This window comes from Thamnophis sirtalis, unplaced genomic scaffold (genome assembly GCF_051295495.1).
Source record: "Thamnophis sirtalis isolate CommonGarterSnake01/CBP01778 unplaced genomic scaffold, rThaSir2_p1.2 scaffold_4, whole genome shotgun sequence".
NCBI classification, from domain to species: Eukaryota; Metazoa; Chordata; class Lepidosauria; order Squamata; family Natricidae; genus Thamnophis; species Thamnophis sirtalis.
In genome coordinates, this window is record NW_028261384.1 from 110,833,365 (window position 1) to 110,851,265 (window position 17,901).

The 17,901-nt window shown below is 37.4% G+C and overlaps 2 protein-coding genes across 2 annotated transcripts; both read right to left on the minus strand.

Moving 5' to 3' along the window:
- Positions 1-655: 655 nt before the first annotated feature.
- On the minus strand, positions 656-1,564 carry LOC148046189 (olfactory receptor 14A16-like). Its single transcript, XM_087711928.1, has one exon. The coding sequence runs from the start codon at positions 1,562-1,564 to the stop codon at positions 656-658; it is 909 nt and encodes a 302-aa protein (XP_087568054.1).
- A 13,692-nt stretch (positions 1,565-15,256) lies between these two features.
- On the minus strand, positions 15,257-16,171 carry LOC106554328 (olfactory receptor 14A16-like). The gene has a single exon (XM_014072977.2). It carries the CDS (start codon positions 16,169-16,171, stop codon positions 15,257-15,259), a length of 915 nt encoding a protein of 304 aa, XP_013928452.2.
- Between the last annotated feature and the right edge of the window lie 1,730 nt (positions 16,172-17,901).

The following is a 17,901-nucleotide window of genomic DNA, read 5'->3' on the forward strand; positions in this document are numbered from 1 at the left end:
TATGTTGAGGACTTGCAGCCAGTCAAACATCCATGAGGACTAAGGACCGGTCACAAGCCAAGGACATTACACTTACCTACTCTCAGCCAGGTGCCAACTGTCAATTTGAGATGATTCCTTTGTATAGACTTGACAAAGAAAACAGCTAATTGACCTCTTTTTTAAAATATTTTTTTAATTTTTAATTTAAAACAAATACTACATCCTTCTTTACATGCTATAGAAAGTGTATCAGTTGGTTACAAAAAGACTTTCGTGCATCTCTTCAACAGTCAACAAACATAATTCATATTAACTTAGCTATTTTAACTCAAATATTCATACATATCACTATCATCATATCTCCATTTTCATTTGACTATAATTGTTTAAGGGTCCTTCATCATAAAATATATCAATATCTAATACAATAAATCTAATTACTATTTCTAAAATCCTCCACTAACTACCAAATATCCATATTTAGCATTGGTAAACTAAATTGACAATAATTAGGGATGCAGGATTTTTGCAAATAACATCTTGAATTCTATGGTTCTCCTGTTTGATAAGTTGGATTTGCCTCCATTCCAAATATCCATTCCTACTTTTATTACTTTATTAAGAGAAAGAAAGAATGAAAAAATATAAATATAAATAAAATTAAAATAATTTATCAAAACTTCCACAGTTGAGACAGGACACACTTGATATTCTTATTCCTCATGCTATAGATGATTGGATTGAACAGGGGTGGAAGGAGGGCATACAGAACCGTCAATCCAATATCTAAGTAAGATGAAGTGTTAGAAGAAGGTCTCAGATAGGCGATGCTTCCACTTAATACTAACATAAACACTACCGTAAGATGGGGAATGCAAGTGGATAAGGCTTTTTGCCTTCCCTTTTCAGAAGGGATTCTTAACACTGCCTTGAAGATCACTGCATAAGATATAATTATAAAAGTAAAACAACATAGTACAGCAATGATACTGGCCACAAGAATTCCAACCTCAAGTCGATTTATGCCAGAGCAAGATAGTTTTAGCATCTCTGGAATTTCACAGAAGAATTGGTTGACCACATTAGAACAAAAAAGGATGGAAAAAGTGCCAGTGGTATGCAACATTCCATAGAGAATACCTGTAACCCACACTAGAATTACTATCTTAGTACAGTATTTCCAACTCATCACCATCTCATAATGCAATGGATGGCAAATGGCAACATACCGATCATATGCCATGACTGTCAGGAGTGAGAAATCAGAGGCTTCAAAAGAGAGAAAGAGAAAGTATTGAGTAACACAACCAAAGTATGAAATATGTCTGGTGTTCATGAGAGAATTGACCATGGATTTGGGGACAATGATTGAAACAATGCCCAGATCCTGTAGAGCCAAATTCATGAGAAAGAAGTACATGGGGCTGTGCAGTCGATGGTCGATAATGACTGCAGAGATGATCAGAAGATTTGTTGTTACAGTTGTCAGATATAACACAAAGAAAAAGAAGAAATGCAAAAGCTGCAGATGTCGATTTTTAGAGAATTCCAGAAGCAGAAAATAAGTAGTTTGATTCTCCATGTTTTATTTATGACAAAGCTGGCATAACTGCAAGAAAATAAAGGAAAGAGTTTCAGTTAGATAAACATTTTGGAGGTGGCATTTTACTATGTGGTGAGAATAGAAAAGATCAAAAAACGGAAAACATGGATGGATGGAACAGAGGATCACAATACAGAAAAAAGAGATGTAGGATGGTCATATCAGAGTACACTGTTTCCCATTTTTATCCATCTCAGCTAAAGGACCAACCACTAACCATTTTTCCTTCTTTCGTCTTTTAAGTTGTGTTATCATGTAGTAATCAAAACCATTGTCTAAGGGTAGAACAAAATTGGTTTAAGTCCATTTTCATCAATGAAAAATAAAAATAACTCAGAAGAACTGGATCCATCATAATTTGGCTGAACTCTTGTTTGTTTGTGGTAGTGTTGGAAAATTGGAGAATTCCCATGTGTTTCTAGAAGAAAGGGAATGTAAATCTACCCAATAAATTTAAAAATAATTTGCTATATCTCTTACTTGGAAATCTTGAGGACACACATTTCCTCCCTGCATATTCTCTGAGTATGTACGTGTTTATGTAAATGATGGCACTGTTTTATCTCAATTTCCCTACCATATATTAGACTTAAATAGTAGCACAAAAAGGTTTTAAACTAATACAGAAACACAAGTTTATTAAACATTTGTTTAATAACATAGTATTAAAAAGAAAATGATAGAACTTAAGTTACAACATAACTGCTATTTTGATATTCACTTGCTGATAAACACACAATTATATCAGAGTTAAATACATTTAAACAAAAGAACTCAAATATCAGCAGAATAAATTAATAAATCCTGTTATCCAACAATCAGAAAAATAAACTCAGTTGGAAAAAATAGTATCCTATCAAATACAAACAATGTTTGTAGTAGAGTTTAGACAGAAATGAGACAAGTTATTGCACCTTTGAACTTTGACAGCATTTTTTGAACAATGTTGAAAGCCATGTTAGCACACATTCAACAATAATAATTCACTTGTTTAAAAACAGAGAAATAAAAACATATTTTACCATGCATTTCTTTTGTCCATATAAAGATAGATTATTAGAGGTCTTTGCCATTGCTAATTAAGCTATTAGGGTTCAGTTCCTCCATGAAGATTTGGTCCAAATTTCTGCAAATTATAACTGCTTTTTATTCTTCATAATTATTATTATCACAATTATCAGTAACAAAAGTACTAATTGTTAATTCATTATTTAAAGTCTATGTAGAAATCTCTCCAAATCTGTCTATACCATTAGCTCCCACTAATTTTCTTATAGTGAAACTTCTATATGCAGTCATAGGTATTTATATTCTGAATGTTGATTAATTTTATTTCCCTCAAGAGATTTGTACACCAAAATGAAACTGACTTATATGTGCTTGTTAACATAGTTAGCAAATTTTGAATTAAACTGACTTCTGTGCGCTCATTAATTTAATTGACCATTAAGAACACAACAGGTTCCTCCAGGATTAGTTAGCATATTCAAAGCTCAGATAGAAAGATGATAGGGAGAATTGCTATTATAAAGAACAGGAAGTTCCTGTTCATCTTATATTATATAAATGTGGTGTATATTATGTGTTTGTTTGTGTGTGTGTGTGTTTTATGTGTTTGTTAATAAAAATCTTTTTTAAAAAAGAATCCCCCCCCCCAATAAACTGCAAATGAAACCAGTTTTTTTTCCCTAACCCTAAGGACAGGAAAGATAAAGCCACTGGAATAAAAACCATCAAGGCATTATGGGAAATTATAAAGTACAATGCCAAGAAGCTCACAGAACCATTAACCACCTCAGAATTACCTAAACAACAAGGGTGAAACACATGAAATCTGGCAAAGCTGCCTTGTACCAACCTGGCCTGCCCATAGAAAAGCAGCCATTTTGAGACACATAAACCTGCTCTGAACATTTAAAAGCAACATATTGCATCACAAAGAAAACATTTGCAAAAAGGAATAACATTTCTTGTAGTAAATATATTTTATAAACAATTAAAAAATAAAAATTCCCTAAAAATATTTTTTAAAGATATTCTATAAATAAAAAAAATCCTTAAAAACCATTGTTAAGTATTCCACCAGCAATAATTTATACTGTAACCATTTCAAACTATTCCACAGACAATAATTTAAACTGAAACCATTAAAAAGATTCCATAAACAATAAATTACAATAAAAAAATTAAAACAATTTTATGCACAATACATTTTAAAATATCAAATATATAATTTTTTAAAATTATTTCAATTTAGTTTGGATAGAATCTTTATTTAAATAGCCTAAGACAATTTTTAAAAAAATCCACAAACAATAAGTTGAAGTAAACCATTTTAAAATATTCTATACTCAATACTTTTAAATAAAACTATTTTAAAAAATTCTATGCACAATACATTTTAAAGTATTGAGTATAGAATTTTTAAAAATGGTTTATTTTAGTTTATTTTGGATAGAATCTTTTTTAAATAGTCTAAGACAATTCTATACTCAATACTTTTAAGTGAAACTGTTTTAAAAAATTCTATGCACAATAAATAAAATATTACTAAAAAATACATTAAAAAAGAAAAGAAAAAAAATGGGACACTTACCAGCAGGCAGAATCAGCAGCTCTCCCATAGCAGGAAGGCAAGGAGCAAGGCAGCAGGACAAGTAAGAGTGGACTGGTTACTGGAGGGACAAGGGTTGTCGCTAAGCATTCCGCCTGGCAGCAAGGCTGGAGATGGGGGGTGGGAGGCTTTCAGCCGCATGGCGTATGCCAGGCTGCAGCTTGTGCGAAAGCTAGGCCACCACCGCCCACCTGCTTTCAGCTGCATGGTGTATGCTAGCCCGCGGCTTTAGCTAGGGAAGGTCTGAAGGTCTTCCTTTGTGAAATCTAGGCCGCCACCGCCCACCCACTTTTGTCCGTGTGGTATACGCCAGCCCACAGCTTTCACTACAGAAGGCCTGAAGGCCTTCCCCCTGTGAAAGCTAGGCTGCCACTGCCACCTATCCGCTTTCGGCTGCGTGGTATATTCCAGCCTGCGGATTTGGTGAAAGCTAGGCAACCGCCGCTGCCCACCCACTTTCAGCCGCATGGAGTACACCAACCTGCAGTTTTCACAAGGGAAGGCCTGAACGACTTCCCTCATGAAAGCTAGGCAGCCACTGTCACCCACCCACTTTTGGCCACGTGGCATATGCCAGCCTGCAGCTTTTGTGAAAGCTAGGCTGCTACCGCCGCCCACCCATGGCATACGCCAGCCCACGGCTTTCACAAGGGAAGGCCTGGAGGCCTTCCCTCACAAAAGCTAGGCTGCCGCATTCATCCACCCACTTTGGCTGCATGGCGTACACCAGCCCATGGCTTTTGCTAGGGAAGGCCTGAAGGCCTTTCCTCACGAAAGCTAGGCCACCGCCGCCACTGCCCACCTGCTTTTAGCCACGTGGCATACCCCAGCCCACAGCTTTCACTACAGAAGGCCTGAAGGCCTTCCATTGCGAAAGCTAGGCCATTGCCTCCACCGCCACCCACCCGCTTTCGGCCACACAGCATACGCCAGCTTGCCACTTTTGCTAGCCTCCCTAGGCCCACTGCCCTGCCTCATGCTTAGTTCCTTACCTGAGGAAAACAGCAAGCTCCTGGAAGGCAAAGTTAGTTGAAATGGAGGACCCGGTCAGCAAGCACGATGTGACAGCTTCTCCGGAACGAAAGACTCTTTTTAAAAGAGAAGTCTCCAAAAGAGAAAAAGGAATGTTGGTGGTGCTACGCTTTTAAATGGGCCACCTCCAGCCCGCTCACTGATTGGCTGGACTCCAATCGGCAGGCAATAAAATGCAGAGCCTAAGATGAAAGGGGTACTGCTGCCGCGCTGCTGTTCCTACAAGTAGCCATTAAACAGTCAACTTTTTTTCTCTTGCCTCTGCTTGTTCCATAACCGAGCCTCCGAAGCACGTGCCTATATATATACTTTATATCAGCAACTTCCTGTCAATTGAAGAATATTTGCTTTGATTATAAAGAAAGCATTCGATCTGTAAGAAGCACACATATTAAGACTGACCTCACTATGTATTTTTCAATTTCACAGTTTTAACTGGGTTGAAAGGATAAAAGTCATAGCCATAAAATGAAAAAAAAAAAACTGAACACCTCATTGGGAGGGCAGAGCATATACAGCAGTGGTTCTCAACCTTCCCAATGCAGCAACCGTTTAATAAAGGTTTTATTATTGTGGTAACCCCCAACCACAGAGGAAAGGTGTCTCGGTTCCTAAGACCATCTAATATATGTGTTTTCTGATGGTCTTAGGTGACCCCTGTGAAAGGGTTGTTTGACCCCCAAAGGGGTCCCGACCCACAGGTTGAGAACCACTGATATACAGGAAAGCATAAAAATCATATATTCTGCTAAGCAAATAAAAATAAAGAATGATTATTTTAATTGGCAGTAAAGGAAATACATTGACAAAGTCATTATAGCACTACTGTGATGCTAGCATAACTCCTGTTATATATGCACCAAAACCTCACATTTATATGTGACATGTGATTTTTTTTGTTCCCCCAGAACTCTTCACCTCAAAAGTGTTTCAGATCCAGTAGACCTTATTGGCTGTAATCAATCTCATTTCTTCCTTGTTGCCATTTTGGATTGGATTTTTATCTTATTCTTATTTTACAAATCATGCTTAAACAAAACATGCAAGTGGGAAATTACATAGCAATGACAAAAACAGATCTTATAAACTGTTCCAGGAAATGAGGAAAGCATAACAAAAAACAAACTATCTCCAAGTTAACTCACCTCCCTTTTTATACAAAGGAGAGAAAGGAAAATACAATCAGTCTTTCATGACTATAAAATATAATCCCAGTTAAACTTGTAGAGTTGGTTTCCTGAGTGATCTTCCTTAAAAAGCTGACATCTCCTCAAATAAAAATAAAATTTTGTCTATGGGTAATCATGTGGAATAATTCTGAGACAGAGTAATGGCAATGCAGATGAGCACTACATTTTGAGGAATTTATTGACATATTTTGATTTTCCATATTTAAATAAAATTCTTCCTCATATATGGAAGGCCATTCTTCCTCATATATGGTGAATAAAGAGGGTTGTGAATCTTTACAGAACTGCAAAGTTCTAGTTCTCTGTTTATTCCCTTCCCAGCATCCTGGACATCTCCAGATGGAAATTGCACTAAAAGTACTCTTGAAAAGTGTGGGTTGGACAGGCCACATAAAAATCTGAACATGATGTTCATAAATTAGAAAGTAATACCCACACAAATTAGTTAAATGTCCAAAGACTTTATTGAGGAAAGTTACTTGAGTAAATATAATGTAGACGAGAAATTTCACAAATAAGGAAATAAATAACAAGGAAATATTCAATATAGGAGTATAAATATAGGAGCAATTTTTTATTAGTACATTTACATGGAATAAATTTTAAAAGGCATTGGACAAATGGTGGCATAGATAATGTTTGTAGAATTTTAGAAGAATTCTAGAGACGAGGTTCGGAGTAGAAGAATAAAGTTCCTTTTATTATCAAAAATCAAATTTAGTAGAGAAAAAAAACGGTTTGCAAAGCGTGGTGGAACTCAACCATGCTCTCACAAGAGTCACAAGGAAGAGCCACACCCTTTACAGAAGCGTAATAGCAATTATACCCTCCCTAACTCCTCCTATACCTACATCAGCTATACCTGACGTGGCAGGTTACAAATCTAATTAAACGACACAATTACCCTAACTTTACCATGTAAACTTCCAATCCTTAATTAATGTTTGAGAGTTAAACAGTTGTAACTCCTGATTTAATCAACGCTTAGTTACAAGTCTGTGGTTGCTGATCTTATTTAGTGTTAAGGGTACTGATTTAATCAACGCTTGGAGTTGGACAGTTTGTCTTACTGATCTAATCATAAGGCCAATCATTGCTTTTAGTTTACTGATTTAATCATATGGTTAATTATTGCTTCTATACGTGTTTCAGCATAGCTAACGTATGCCTGCTGTTGAATAAGAAAATTTTTAAACTTTTCTGGAACTTCCCCATTCAATCCCCCATTTCTTATTTGGTCATTTGTTTAATATTTTCTCTTATTTCATTCAACCTTTTCTTTTCATCTTCTGTATTTTCCATGGGGTGCAAAGTTTCCATGCGTTCTAATAACTGAATTTGATCTCCAATCTCCTTCAATACCATTACAGATTTTGCATTTTGTTGTGCTTGGAGTATTCCATTTACTGAGCTTGTTACAATATTTCGTATTACTGGGATTAAGCAAGGTAGCATCATAAGTCCAATAAAAATTATACCAACCATGAACAATGCTTGTTTCTAATTTCTAAAAATGCCCCCTAAAAAGCCCCCTTCATCTAACAGACCAGTCCAGGTTTGTGAACCACATTTTCAGAAGGCTATCATATCCATTGCTCTACATACATCTAATGAAAGCTCCCATTTTTCTTCTTTGGTGACCACCGTATGATTAAGATATTTTAGTAATGCTGCCCCAGGTTGTCCACTAATAATTCCCAGTCCAACCCACAGGGTCACATTATACCTTGTGAGTAGGCCTGGGTTATGGCAAGTAATGCTCTGTTCTTTCTTTTTCCATGGGGGTTTAAGGGATAGGCTGGTTGATGACTCCGAGCAGGTTCCCACAATACTTTACACAACCCCTTCCATCCTGGTTGTAAATACTGACTCCTAGTATTATCACATAGAAAGTGGAGATTCTCAGTGCCTTCCCCTTCCGTGCCACAACCACTGAACCACAAGGCCTTCCCTATCCAATAGCACCTTGAGTCTCCCCTGGTTGCATTTTCACACATCTGGGTGATTCCACTCATCCACTCTCTACTTTGATTTTTACAAGTCCAAGCTGGATCTCTCTGAGTTTGCCTTGGTGTTACCTCCAGAGTCAGATTACATCCATATTGGGCAGTTTTCCAGTATTGGAACTCTCCCTTTTGTTGTCCCCCACTTTTCAAACAGATAACCATACTAACGGCTCTATTCTTTCTCTGCAGGGAGCGTCTCCTAATAGCCGAAGCAGTCAGCATCCACGAGGGGATAGGAGGAAATTCGAAAGAACTTGGGGAGACCACTAAAGAGCTTGTGTTTAAATAGTCTTTCTCCTCCCACATTGTACAAGTATATCTTCCTATAGTCTCTCGGTTTATTTGCAAATATAGAGTGGTTTGACACTTACCCCCTCTCTTTTGTGTTACCACTATCCAACTTTCCTCCTGACCTACTTGTTGCCAGTTTGGTTGTAACTTAGATTCATACCACCAAATTTTGGGTTCAAAGATCCAATTCATGGGACAACACTCACTCTCCTTGTCATTATAACACCGAATTTGTGTCCAAGTTCCATCAGGTTCAAAGATTCTAGGCGGTTCAATCCATAATTCTCCCCCAACCGCCACCAAATTTTTTTTTTTTAACACCAGTTTCAATGGTTCCTTTTGAAAGGCTTTCCATGTTTCTGACTCCTCCAAGTTGGCTCTCTTCGCTCTGGTGTAGTGGGTCCAGCCTTTTTCTTTCGTCTGGATGGCAGTGTCTGTGGTCAGCAACACCAGGAATGGTCCATCCCACTTTGGCTTTAGGGAATCGTCCTTCCAAGTCTTTATCCACACCTGGTCTCCCACTTCAATGGAATGTACTTTGAAGCTCAATGGAGGAGTCTGTATTAAATAGCCCGCTTTCCTGAAAGAATCAAAAGTCTGGGACAGTATTTGCAAGTATTGTATCAACCCTTTGTCTTTACTAGGTAAATTCCCCATTCGTATCCCAGCATTCCTTAGTGGCATTCCAAATAATATTTCATAAGGTGAGACTCCCACATCCCTCCTGGGTTGTGTTCTTATCCTAAACAGGGCTATTGGCAAAGTTTTCATCCAATTCATTCCTGTTTCTAAATACAATTTCGTTAACATAGTTTTAATCTTTCCATTCATATTTTCCACCTTCCCACTAGAGGGTGGATGCCATGGACTATGTAGGTCCCATTTTATTCCCAACACATTAGCCATCCCTTGGGTAATTCTTCCCGTGAAATGTCTCCCTTGGTCACTATCAATTCTCTGAACTATCCCATACCTTGGTATAATATGTTCTAATAATAATCTAACAACAGTTCTACCAGTTTCATCAAAACAAGGGTAGGCTTCTACCCATCCTGTCAGATGATCTATAATAACTAACAAATATTTATATCTTCCCACTTGTGGCATTTCAGTGAAGTCTATTTGTATATTTTGGAAAGGATAGAGCGCTAAAGGCCTCCCTCCCTTTTGTTTTTCCCTTAATTGATTTCTATTTACCCTTTGACAAATTATACATTTTTGAGTTACTTGTTGTGCTGCAGTATAGACTTTTACTCCTGCATATTTTTTTTTAATACTTCATCAATCAAAGCCTGAGTTCCCCAATGACTCCCCTCATGTAGTCTTTCAAAGATTTGTCTCATGAGGGAGTAATTGAGAATTTGTCTCCCATCTGGTAACCACCATTTTCCATCCTCATCTTTTGTTCCCCCTATCTGTTTAATTTTGTTTTCCTCTCTCTCATTAAAAATTGGTATCTCCTTCCTTTCAAATACATGGGGAATCATAATTTTGATTTGTTCAACAACTTCATTCATACCAGCTTCTTTAGCTTCCTGGTCTGCCAACCTGTTTCCCTTCTTCTCAACCTCATCTCCCTTTTGGTGTGCTTTTTTTACTGCAATCGCCATCATCCTGCTTGTCCTTTGGCCATCTCTTTTCACTTTCTCTTCCTCTCTACTGTCCAACCTGTCCCCATACTTATCTTTGATTAATCATGTTTGCAATAATTCACCTACTTCCCTAAATAGGCGCAATTCCCTCACCGGAGCCTTCGTTCACTCAAACACATACATACACTCTCTCCCCACCTCTCCTGTTTTCCTCCAAAGAATGACTCAGGGGGAAAAGAGGGGGGGGGATTCACGCAGGCGATCACAGGTCTTTGGATCTCTTCAGTTATCACTTTCGGGGACATATACATTCATACTGCAATCATGCTTGCTCATGCCAACCAATCATTATAATTATTTCAGGAAGCTTTTTCACAAGCCACCAAGCTTCATTTTATTTATTAGAGGATCTCACCCTCCTTTCAGGTTTGGAAATGATAACACACAAGCATACATGCACATACCATTAAACAATCTTGCAGCTTACTGTTTCTTTATAGTACATTCATACCAACTTTTACCATGACATACATTTGCACTGCAATCAGACTGCTTGTTTAGATTAATTTCACATACAAAAATATCCCATTTCATTCTTCTTTCATACAAAGCAATTATTATAATTATTTCAGGGAGCTGTACATAAGCCAATGAGCTCCTTTTTCTATTATTAAGAGATCTCAACTTCCCACCAGGTCTGAAAATGATTACACACACACATGCACACATACCATGAAACAACACTTTCAGGCCTGGGGGAGGTTCTGTCACTTTAAATCTTCAAATGTCTTTCCTTGGAGAACTTATGGCTCATTCTCCAAGCAGTGGGGAAACTCAGAGAGCAGCTTAAATCCTAACTATGCTCCCGTTTCCCACAGCTTCAAGCCCAAGCTGATAAGCTTATTTATTCTGCTAGCTTGGTTAAACATATCACAATCAATTCAACGCCATTCAATTCTACATGTTATTAGTATAGATGCACGCCTAATAATTTTTTTAACAGACATTACATCAAATTAATCAAGTCCAATTACCTAGGTCTTCCCATTCAGTCAGGCTTTACCTTATTACCTGCTAAATTTCTTACTTTTGCTCGAAGTTACGCCCATTCTATCTCCTTAAGCACTAGATTGTTAATACCTGTCTCTGCCCTGTGATGTTCCATTTCTATCTTGATCTCCCAGCAGCGCTGGCATAATTTTAAAGGTCAAGATTTATAGAGACAATGTATAGGGATGTTTGTCCACACATTGCTTGGCCAGGTTCTAGATTGGACCTCCCAGCTGAGCGCTGGCGTAGTTTTAAAGGTCCAAACTTTTACACTGTTTTTGTTTCACGTAATCATACAGATTACGGCATTGAAAGTAATTTACAGCGCCATCTCGTGGCCACTCAACATTATCGTCTTGCCACCAGATAAAACAGCATAAATTTACCATATTTTCTTTAGTCAATCCTAATCTCAAAATCTCCCAATTATAAGGTGGGGACCCCCATCCAGCCAGCATTTGGCCCAATGGGGAGTTCGGGTCAATTTTAAGCTTAGGATTCTTTCTAATTTTCTTTACACACTGTGTTCCTTTCTCAGCTGAACTTGTATTTCCCCCCATCTCTTATATGGGTAGGTAGCCTTCCCTTGAGTATGTGCTCCTGTGTCCCTCCCAGCAACTCTTTTCAATTCCACACGTCACCGTCTCCGGATATTCACAATATCCCTATCACTCACTCCGTCCTGCGAATCTCCCCTGAGATTCCTCAAAAGGACTTCCACCCGGCCCCGTTGCTAGTTCTCACATCCACACACTCCCTGACCGCCCTGGGTCTTGTGTTCTGGTGTTTTCAAAACCAGTACTCACCAGGGTTTGCACGCAGAAGTTACCCGGTCTGTCTTCAGGCTGCTCCGCACTTTATTCACTCTCCTCCTACTGCTCGTCTATCGCACAATTTTTACGGGGTTTCCAAGAGCTACGCAGTCCTCTGGGTGATTCTTCTCCTTTCAAAAAGGAAAGGGGTGCACCTGAGGAGAATCCCTCAGAGTCCCAACGCAGATTGGATCCCGGACGAGCCCCCAATTTGTTTGTAGAATTTTAGAAGAATTCTAGAGACGAGGTTCGGAGTAGAAGAATAAAGTTCCTTTTATTATCAAAAATCAAATTTAGTAGAGAAAAAAACGGTTTGCAAAGCGTGGTGGAACTCAACCATGCTCTCACAAGAGTCACAAGGAAGAGCCACACCCTTTACAGAAGCGTAATAGCAATTATACCCTCCCTAACTCCTCCTATACCTACGTCAGCTATACCTGACGTGGCAGGTTACAAATCTAATTAAACGACACAATTACCCTAACTTTACCATGTAAACTTCCAATCCTTAATTAATGTTAATGTCCTTAAAAAGAGCCAAGGTGGCGCAGTGGTTAAATGCAGCACTGCAGGCTACTGCTAGATCAGCAGGTCAGCGGTTCAAATCTCACCGGCTCAGGGTTGACTCAGCCTTCCATCCTTCAGAGGTGGGTAAAATGAGGACCCAGATTGTTGGGGGCAATATGCTGACTCTCTGTAAACCGCTTAGAGAGGCCTGAAAGGCCTATGAAGCGGTATATAAGTCTACTGCTATTGCTATAAAAAAATGTTTGAGAGTTAAACAGTTGTAACTCCTGATTTAATCAACGCTTAGTTACAAGTCTGTGGTTGCTGATCTTATTTAGTGTTAAGGGTACTGATTTAATCAACGCTTGGAGTTGGACAGTTTGTCTTACTGATCTAATCATAAGGCCAATCATTGCTTTTAGTTTACTGATTTAATCATATGGTTAATTATTGCTTCTATACGTGTTTCAGCATAGCTAACGTATGCCTGCTGTTGAATAAGAAAATTTTTAAACTTTTCTGGAACTTCCCCATTCAATAACACAAAACCTGAATTAATTTTTAGAAACCTTATCAGCAGCTTGGATGAAACAATTCTCAAGCTTATTTTAATAAAATATTATTCTGGTGTACATCTATTTACATCTATTATAGATTCTTCAGTTATTAGACAATGGAGTATTTATTTATTTCAATTGACATATTGTTGCACATTACTGTAAGGTTATATAAGTTTCTATTACAATTATGACATAGATTTCTTGATTTTTCATATTGTTGTGGTTATAAGCACCTGGTTTTGTCAAAACATTTCTAAGAGAAAAAAAATAATACTCCCAAATTAAAAAATACAGCAGAAACTTTTTTGTGTGCTGCTTTAGGCACTACACTGGAAACCATGAGACAGTGATGTGTAGTCCTCTGTAGGAATGAAACCAGATGGTTGACTTTGGATCAGTCACTCACTTTCTTAGTCCTAGGAAGGGGGCAAAGGAAAATCCCTTTCTGAAAAACCTTATCAAAAAAAATGCAGTGATTTTTCCAGGTGGATATAAGGAGTTAAGACTGACATAAAGGAACAAATGGAGTGTTAGAGGAAGGTCTCAGATAGGCAATGCATCCACTTAATACTAACATAAACACTATCGTAAGATGGGGAATACGAGTAGATAAGGCTCACACAGACATCCTCAGATGCAAGTGGCATTACAAATTAGAAAGATACTTAAAGAGGTATGGTATCATTTCTTTTCTCCACACAAAATAAAAATAGGAGTTTCATGGATTAGAATGAAATAATCACCCCCTCCTAAAAGTTCAGTTCATTCAGCAAAGCAGGGCAAAATCAGAACTATAACAGTCATCCTTGGTTTCCTTGTTCCCTTCCCCAAATATTGAGCCAGAGAACATGCACTATTTTTTCCATAGAAAAAACATTATGTGTCATCTTAATTTAATTTCTTGATTTTTTTATTTATCATGGTTATTAAAAGAATATATGAAATAGTATCAGTTCACACAGAGCTTTCACACCCTGCCACATGTTTGCTCCTGCAAAAGCATTTCTAAAGAAAAGAAATATTCTGAGCTAAATAATCTGAAAACCCACTGGATGTAGAAATTAAGGCATCAAGCTAAAACCCAGAAGACTGAAACTTCTATTTCAACTTAGGAATTTAGCCAATTGTATGCCTTTGGGCAGTCCCTTTCTGTCAGACCTTGAAATGAGGCAATGGCAAACCCCTTCTGAAAAAAAAATATTGCCAGGTAAAATATATTGACTTGTCCAGGCAGTTGCCAGATTTGAGGCTGACTGAAAGGAGCAAAATATAAAAGTTTGTGAAGATATGACCATTTCAGGTGGGAAGTGTTATATTTTAGAAACTCAGAAGTTTTAGCTAGCCATATTATGGACCAATCAATCAATCAGAATAGAGTTGGCAGGGACCTTGGAGGTCTTCAGGCAGGAGTCCAGTCTCTTCTTAAAGCATTAGTGGGACCAGCATTAGAGGAGAGCCATTTCATACAGGAAAACACATGAAAAATATAACATTTTAAAACCTCCTCGGCATTTTGCTTCTGCATTTTACTATGAGCTGCAGTTGCACAGTGAATAGAATGCATTACTGCAGGCTACTTCTGCTGATGACTGGCTGCCAGCATTTTGGCAGTTCGGATCTCACTGGCTCAAGGTTGACTCAGCCTTCCATATTTCTGAGGTGGGTAAAATGAGGATCCAGTTTGTGAGCGGCAATATGCTGACTGTCTAAAAACCTTAGAGAGGACTGTAAAGCAGTATATAAATCTTAGTGCTATTGCTATTGTTACCTGTTTCCCCCAGTCACATTACACTTTGATATTCACTTCACTAAACATAAGGAATGATTAGTGTGTAGGATGCCAGAGCTGCCAAACATCCACATTTAGCATCTGTAAAGTACATTAGCAGGAATTATATGGGCAGGACATTGGCTAAACTTTGCCTCCATTATATCATATTTTCACATGAGTAAATAAAAAGAGAGGAATTTTTTTAAAAAAATTGAATAGAATATAAACAATGTCAAAAAGAATTTGTCAGAATCTCCACAGTTTAGAAAGGACACACTTGATATTCTTATTTCTCATACTATAGATGATTGGATTGAACAGGGGTGGAAGAAGGGCATACAGAACAGTCAATCCAATATCTAAGTAAGATGGAGTGTTAGAAGAAGGTCTCAGATAGGCAATGCATCCACTACATACTAACATAAACACTACAGTAAGATGGGGAATACAAGTAGATAAAGCTTTTTGCCTTCCTTTTTCAGAAGGGATTCTTAACACTGTCTTGAATACCACAGCATAAGATACAACTATAAAAGTAAAACAGCCTAGTGAAGCAATGACATTGGCCACAAGAATTCCAAACTCAAGTCGATTTATGCCAGAGCAGGATAGATTCAGCAATTGTGGAATTTCACAGAAGAATTGGTTGACCACATTAGAACAAAAAAGGATGGAAAAAGTGCCAGTGGTATGCAGCATTCCACAGAGGAGACCTGAAACCCACACTAGAATTATTATTTCAGTACAGTATTTCCAATTCATCACCAACTCATAGTGCAGAGGATGGCAAATGGCAACATACCGATCATATGCCATAACTGTCAGTAGAAAGAAATCACAAATTTCAAAGAAGAGAAAGAGAAAGTATTGAGTAACACAACCAAAGTATGTGATGTGTCTTGTGTTCATGAGAGAATTGATCATGGATTTGGGGACAATGACAGAAACAATACCCAGATCCTGCAGACTCAAATTCATGAGAAAGAAGTACATGGGGCTATGTAGTCGATGGTCAATGGCAACTGCTGAGATGATGAGAAGATTTGCTATAACAGTTGCCACATATAACAGAAAGAAGAAGAAAAAATGCAAAATCTGCAGATGTCGATTGTTTGAGAATTCCAGAAGCAGAAAATAAGGCACTGTGGTTTGGTTCTCCATGCTTTATTTATGACCAGCTGGCATAACTGCAAAGAAAGGAGGGGAATTCCGTTAGATAAAATTTTGGAGGTGGCATTTTGATATTTGTTGAGATATGAAAACATTAGGAAACATAAACCATGGAGAGAATGAAAAGAGAATCAGAACTCAGAAAACAGGGATATAAAATGAGGATAAAAATAATTTTTCAATTTTTGCCCACCTGAACTGAAGGACCAACTACCAACCTCACATTTTTGCTTCTACCCTCTTTTTAGTTGTATTATCTCATGTAGTTATCAAAAGCATTGGCTAGGAAGTAGAACAACACTTGTTCAAGTCTATTTTCATAAATGAAAGTTTACTCAGAATAATTTGGCCCATTGTAATGTGTCTGCACACCAGGATTGTGGTAGTGTTGGAAAATGGGAAAAAAAATATCTATACTGCTTTGTGCTTCTAGAAGAAAGGCAATGTAAATTTTACCAATAAATATAAACACAATTTGCTATGTCTGTTACTTGGAAAGAGCAGACATTGCTCCTTGTATAATTATAATTTCATAAATGAGAATTTATGTAAGTGATGGTGATGGGATTTTTTTGGGGGGGTATTCTCTCTAACACATATTGGGCTAAAATAACAGAATATAAACCAGGGGTGAAATCCAGCAGGTTCTGGCAGGTCCTGGAGAACCAATAGTGGAAATTTTGAGTAGAGAAGTGGCAAATGCCACCTCTGGCTAGCCCCAGAGTGGGGTTGGAATGGTGATTTTGCAGTATCCTCCCCCTGCCATGCTCACCAAGCCATACCATGCCCATCAAGCGAAACCCACAGACCCGGTAATAAAAAAAATAATTTCATTAAAAACCCTCGAAAGGAATACATAAAATTAATAAGCATTTGTTTAATGACATATTGTTAAATAAAAATTTTCGTATTCATTTGGTGATAAAGACACAATTATACTATTTTGAAATATAGTTAATCAAAAGCATCAAATATTGGTACAATAAATTAATAATTCCCCATATCCAGCAATCAGAAGGAAATGAACATTCCACTTGAAAAGGCAGTATCGCACTCAATACAAAACAATGAAGTCCATAGTGGAGTTTTGACAGAAAATGAGACACAACCTATTATACCTTTGAACTTTGACATCTCAGCATTTTTTTTTCAAGTGTCAAATGCCAAACACATTTTCAGCGATAATATTTAACTTGTTTAAAACCAGAGAAATAAAAAGAGATATAGGAATCTTACCATGCATTTTTTTTACTGATATACAGATAGATGATGAGATAACTTTGTCAACACTGATACTTTTATTAGTGATCAGTTCATGCCTGAAGGTTTTCTCCAAATTTCTGCTGATTATAACAATTTTTTATTCTTCATAATTATCATATAGAAATGGTACCAATGTTAAATATTTAGTTAACTCATTTTTTAAAGTCTACACAGAAATCTCTCCAAATCTCTCTCGACTACTGTCAATGCTGTCCTACTAATTTTCATGTAGTGAAACATCTCTCTGTAGTCATAGATATTTCTCTTGGAATGTTTATTAATTTTGTTTTATTTCTCTCAAGAGACTTGTGCACCAAAATAAAAATGACTTCTGTGTGCTTATTGACACATTTAGCAAATATAAATAAAACAGACATGTATGCTCATTAATATAATTGGCCATTAAGAACCCAATAGCTTCCTCCAGGACCAGTTATCATATCACATGCATTAATAAT

Bases quoted from the DNA above. Each gene is read 5' to 3' on its own strand.
- LOC148046189 (XM_087711928.1), bottom strand. From the start codon at position 1,564: ATGGAGAATCAAACTACTTATTTTCTGCTTCTGGAATTCTCTAAAAAT.
- LOC106554328 (XM_014072977.2), bottom strand. From the start codon at position 16,171: ATGGAGAACCAAACCACAGTGCCTTATTTTCTGCTTCTGGAATTCTCA.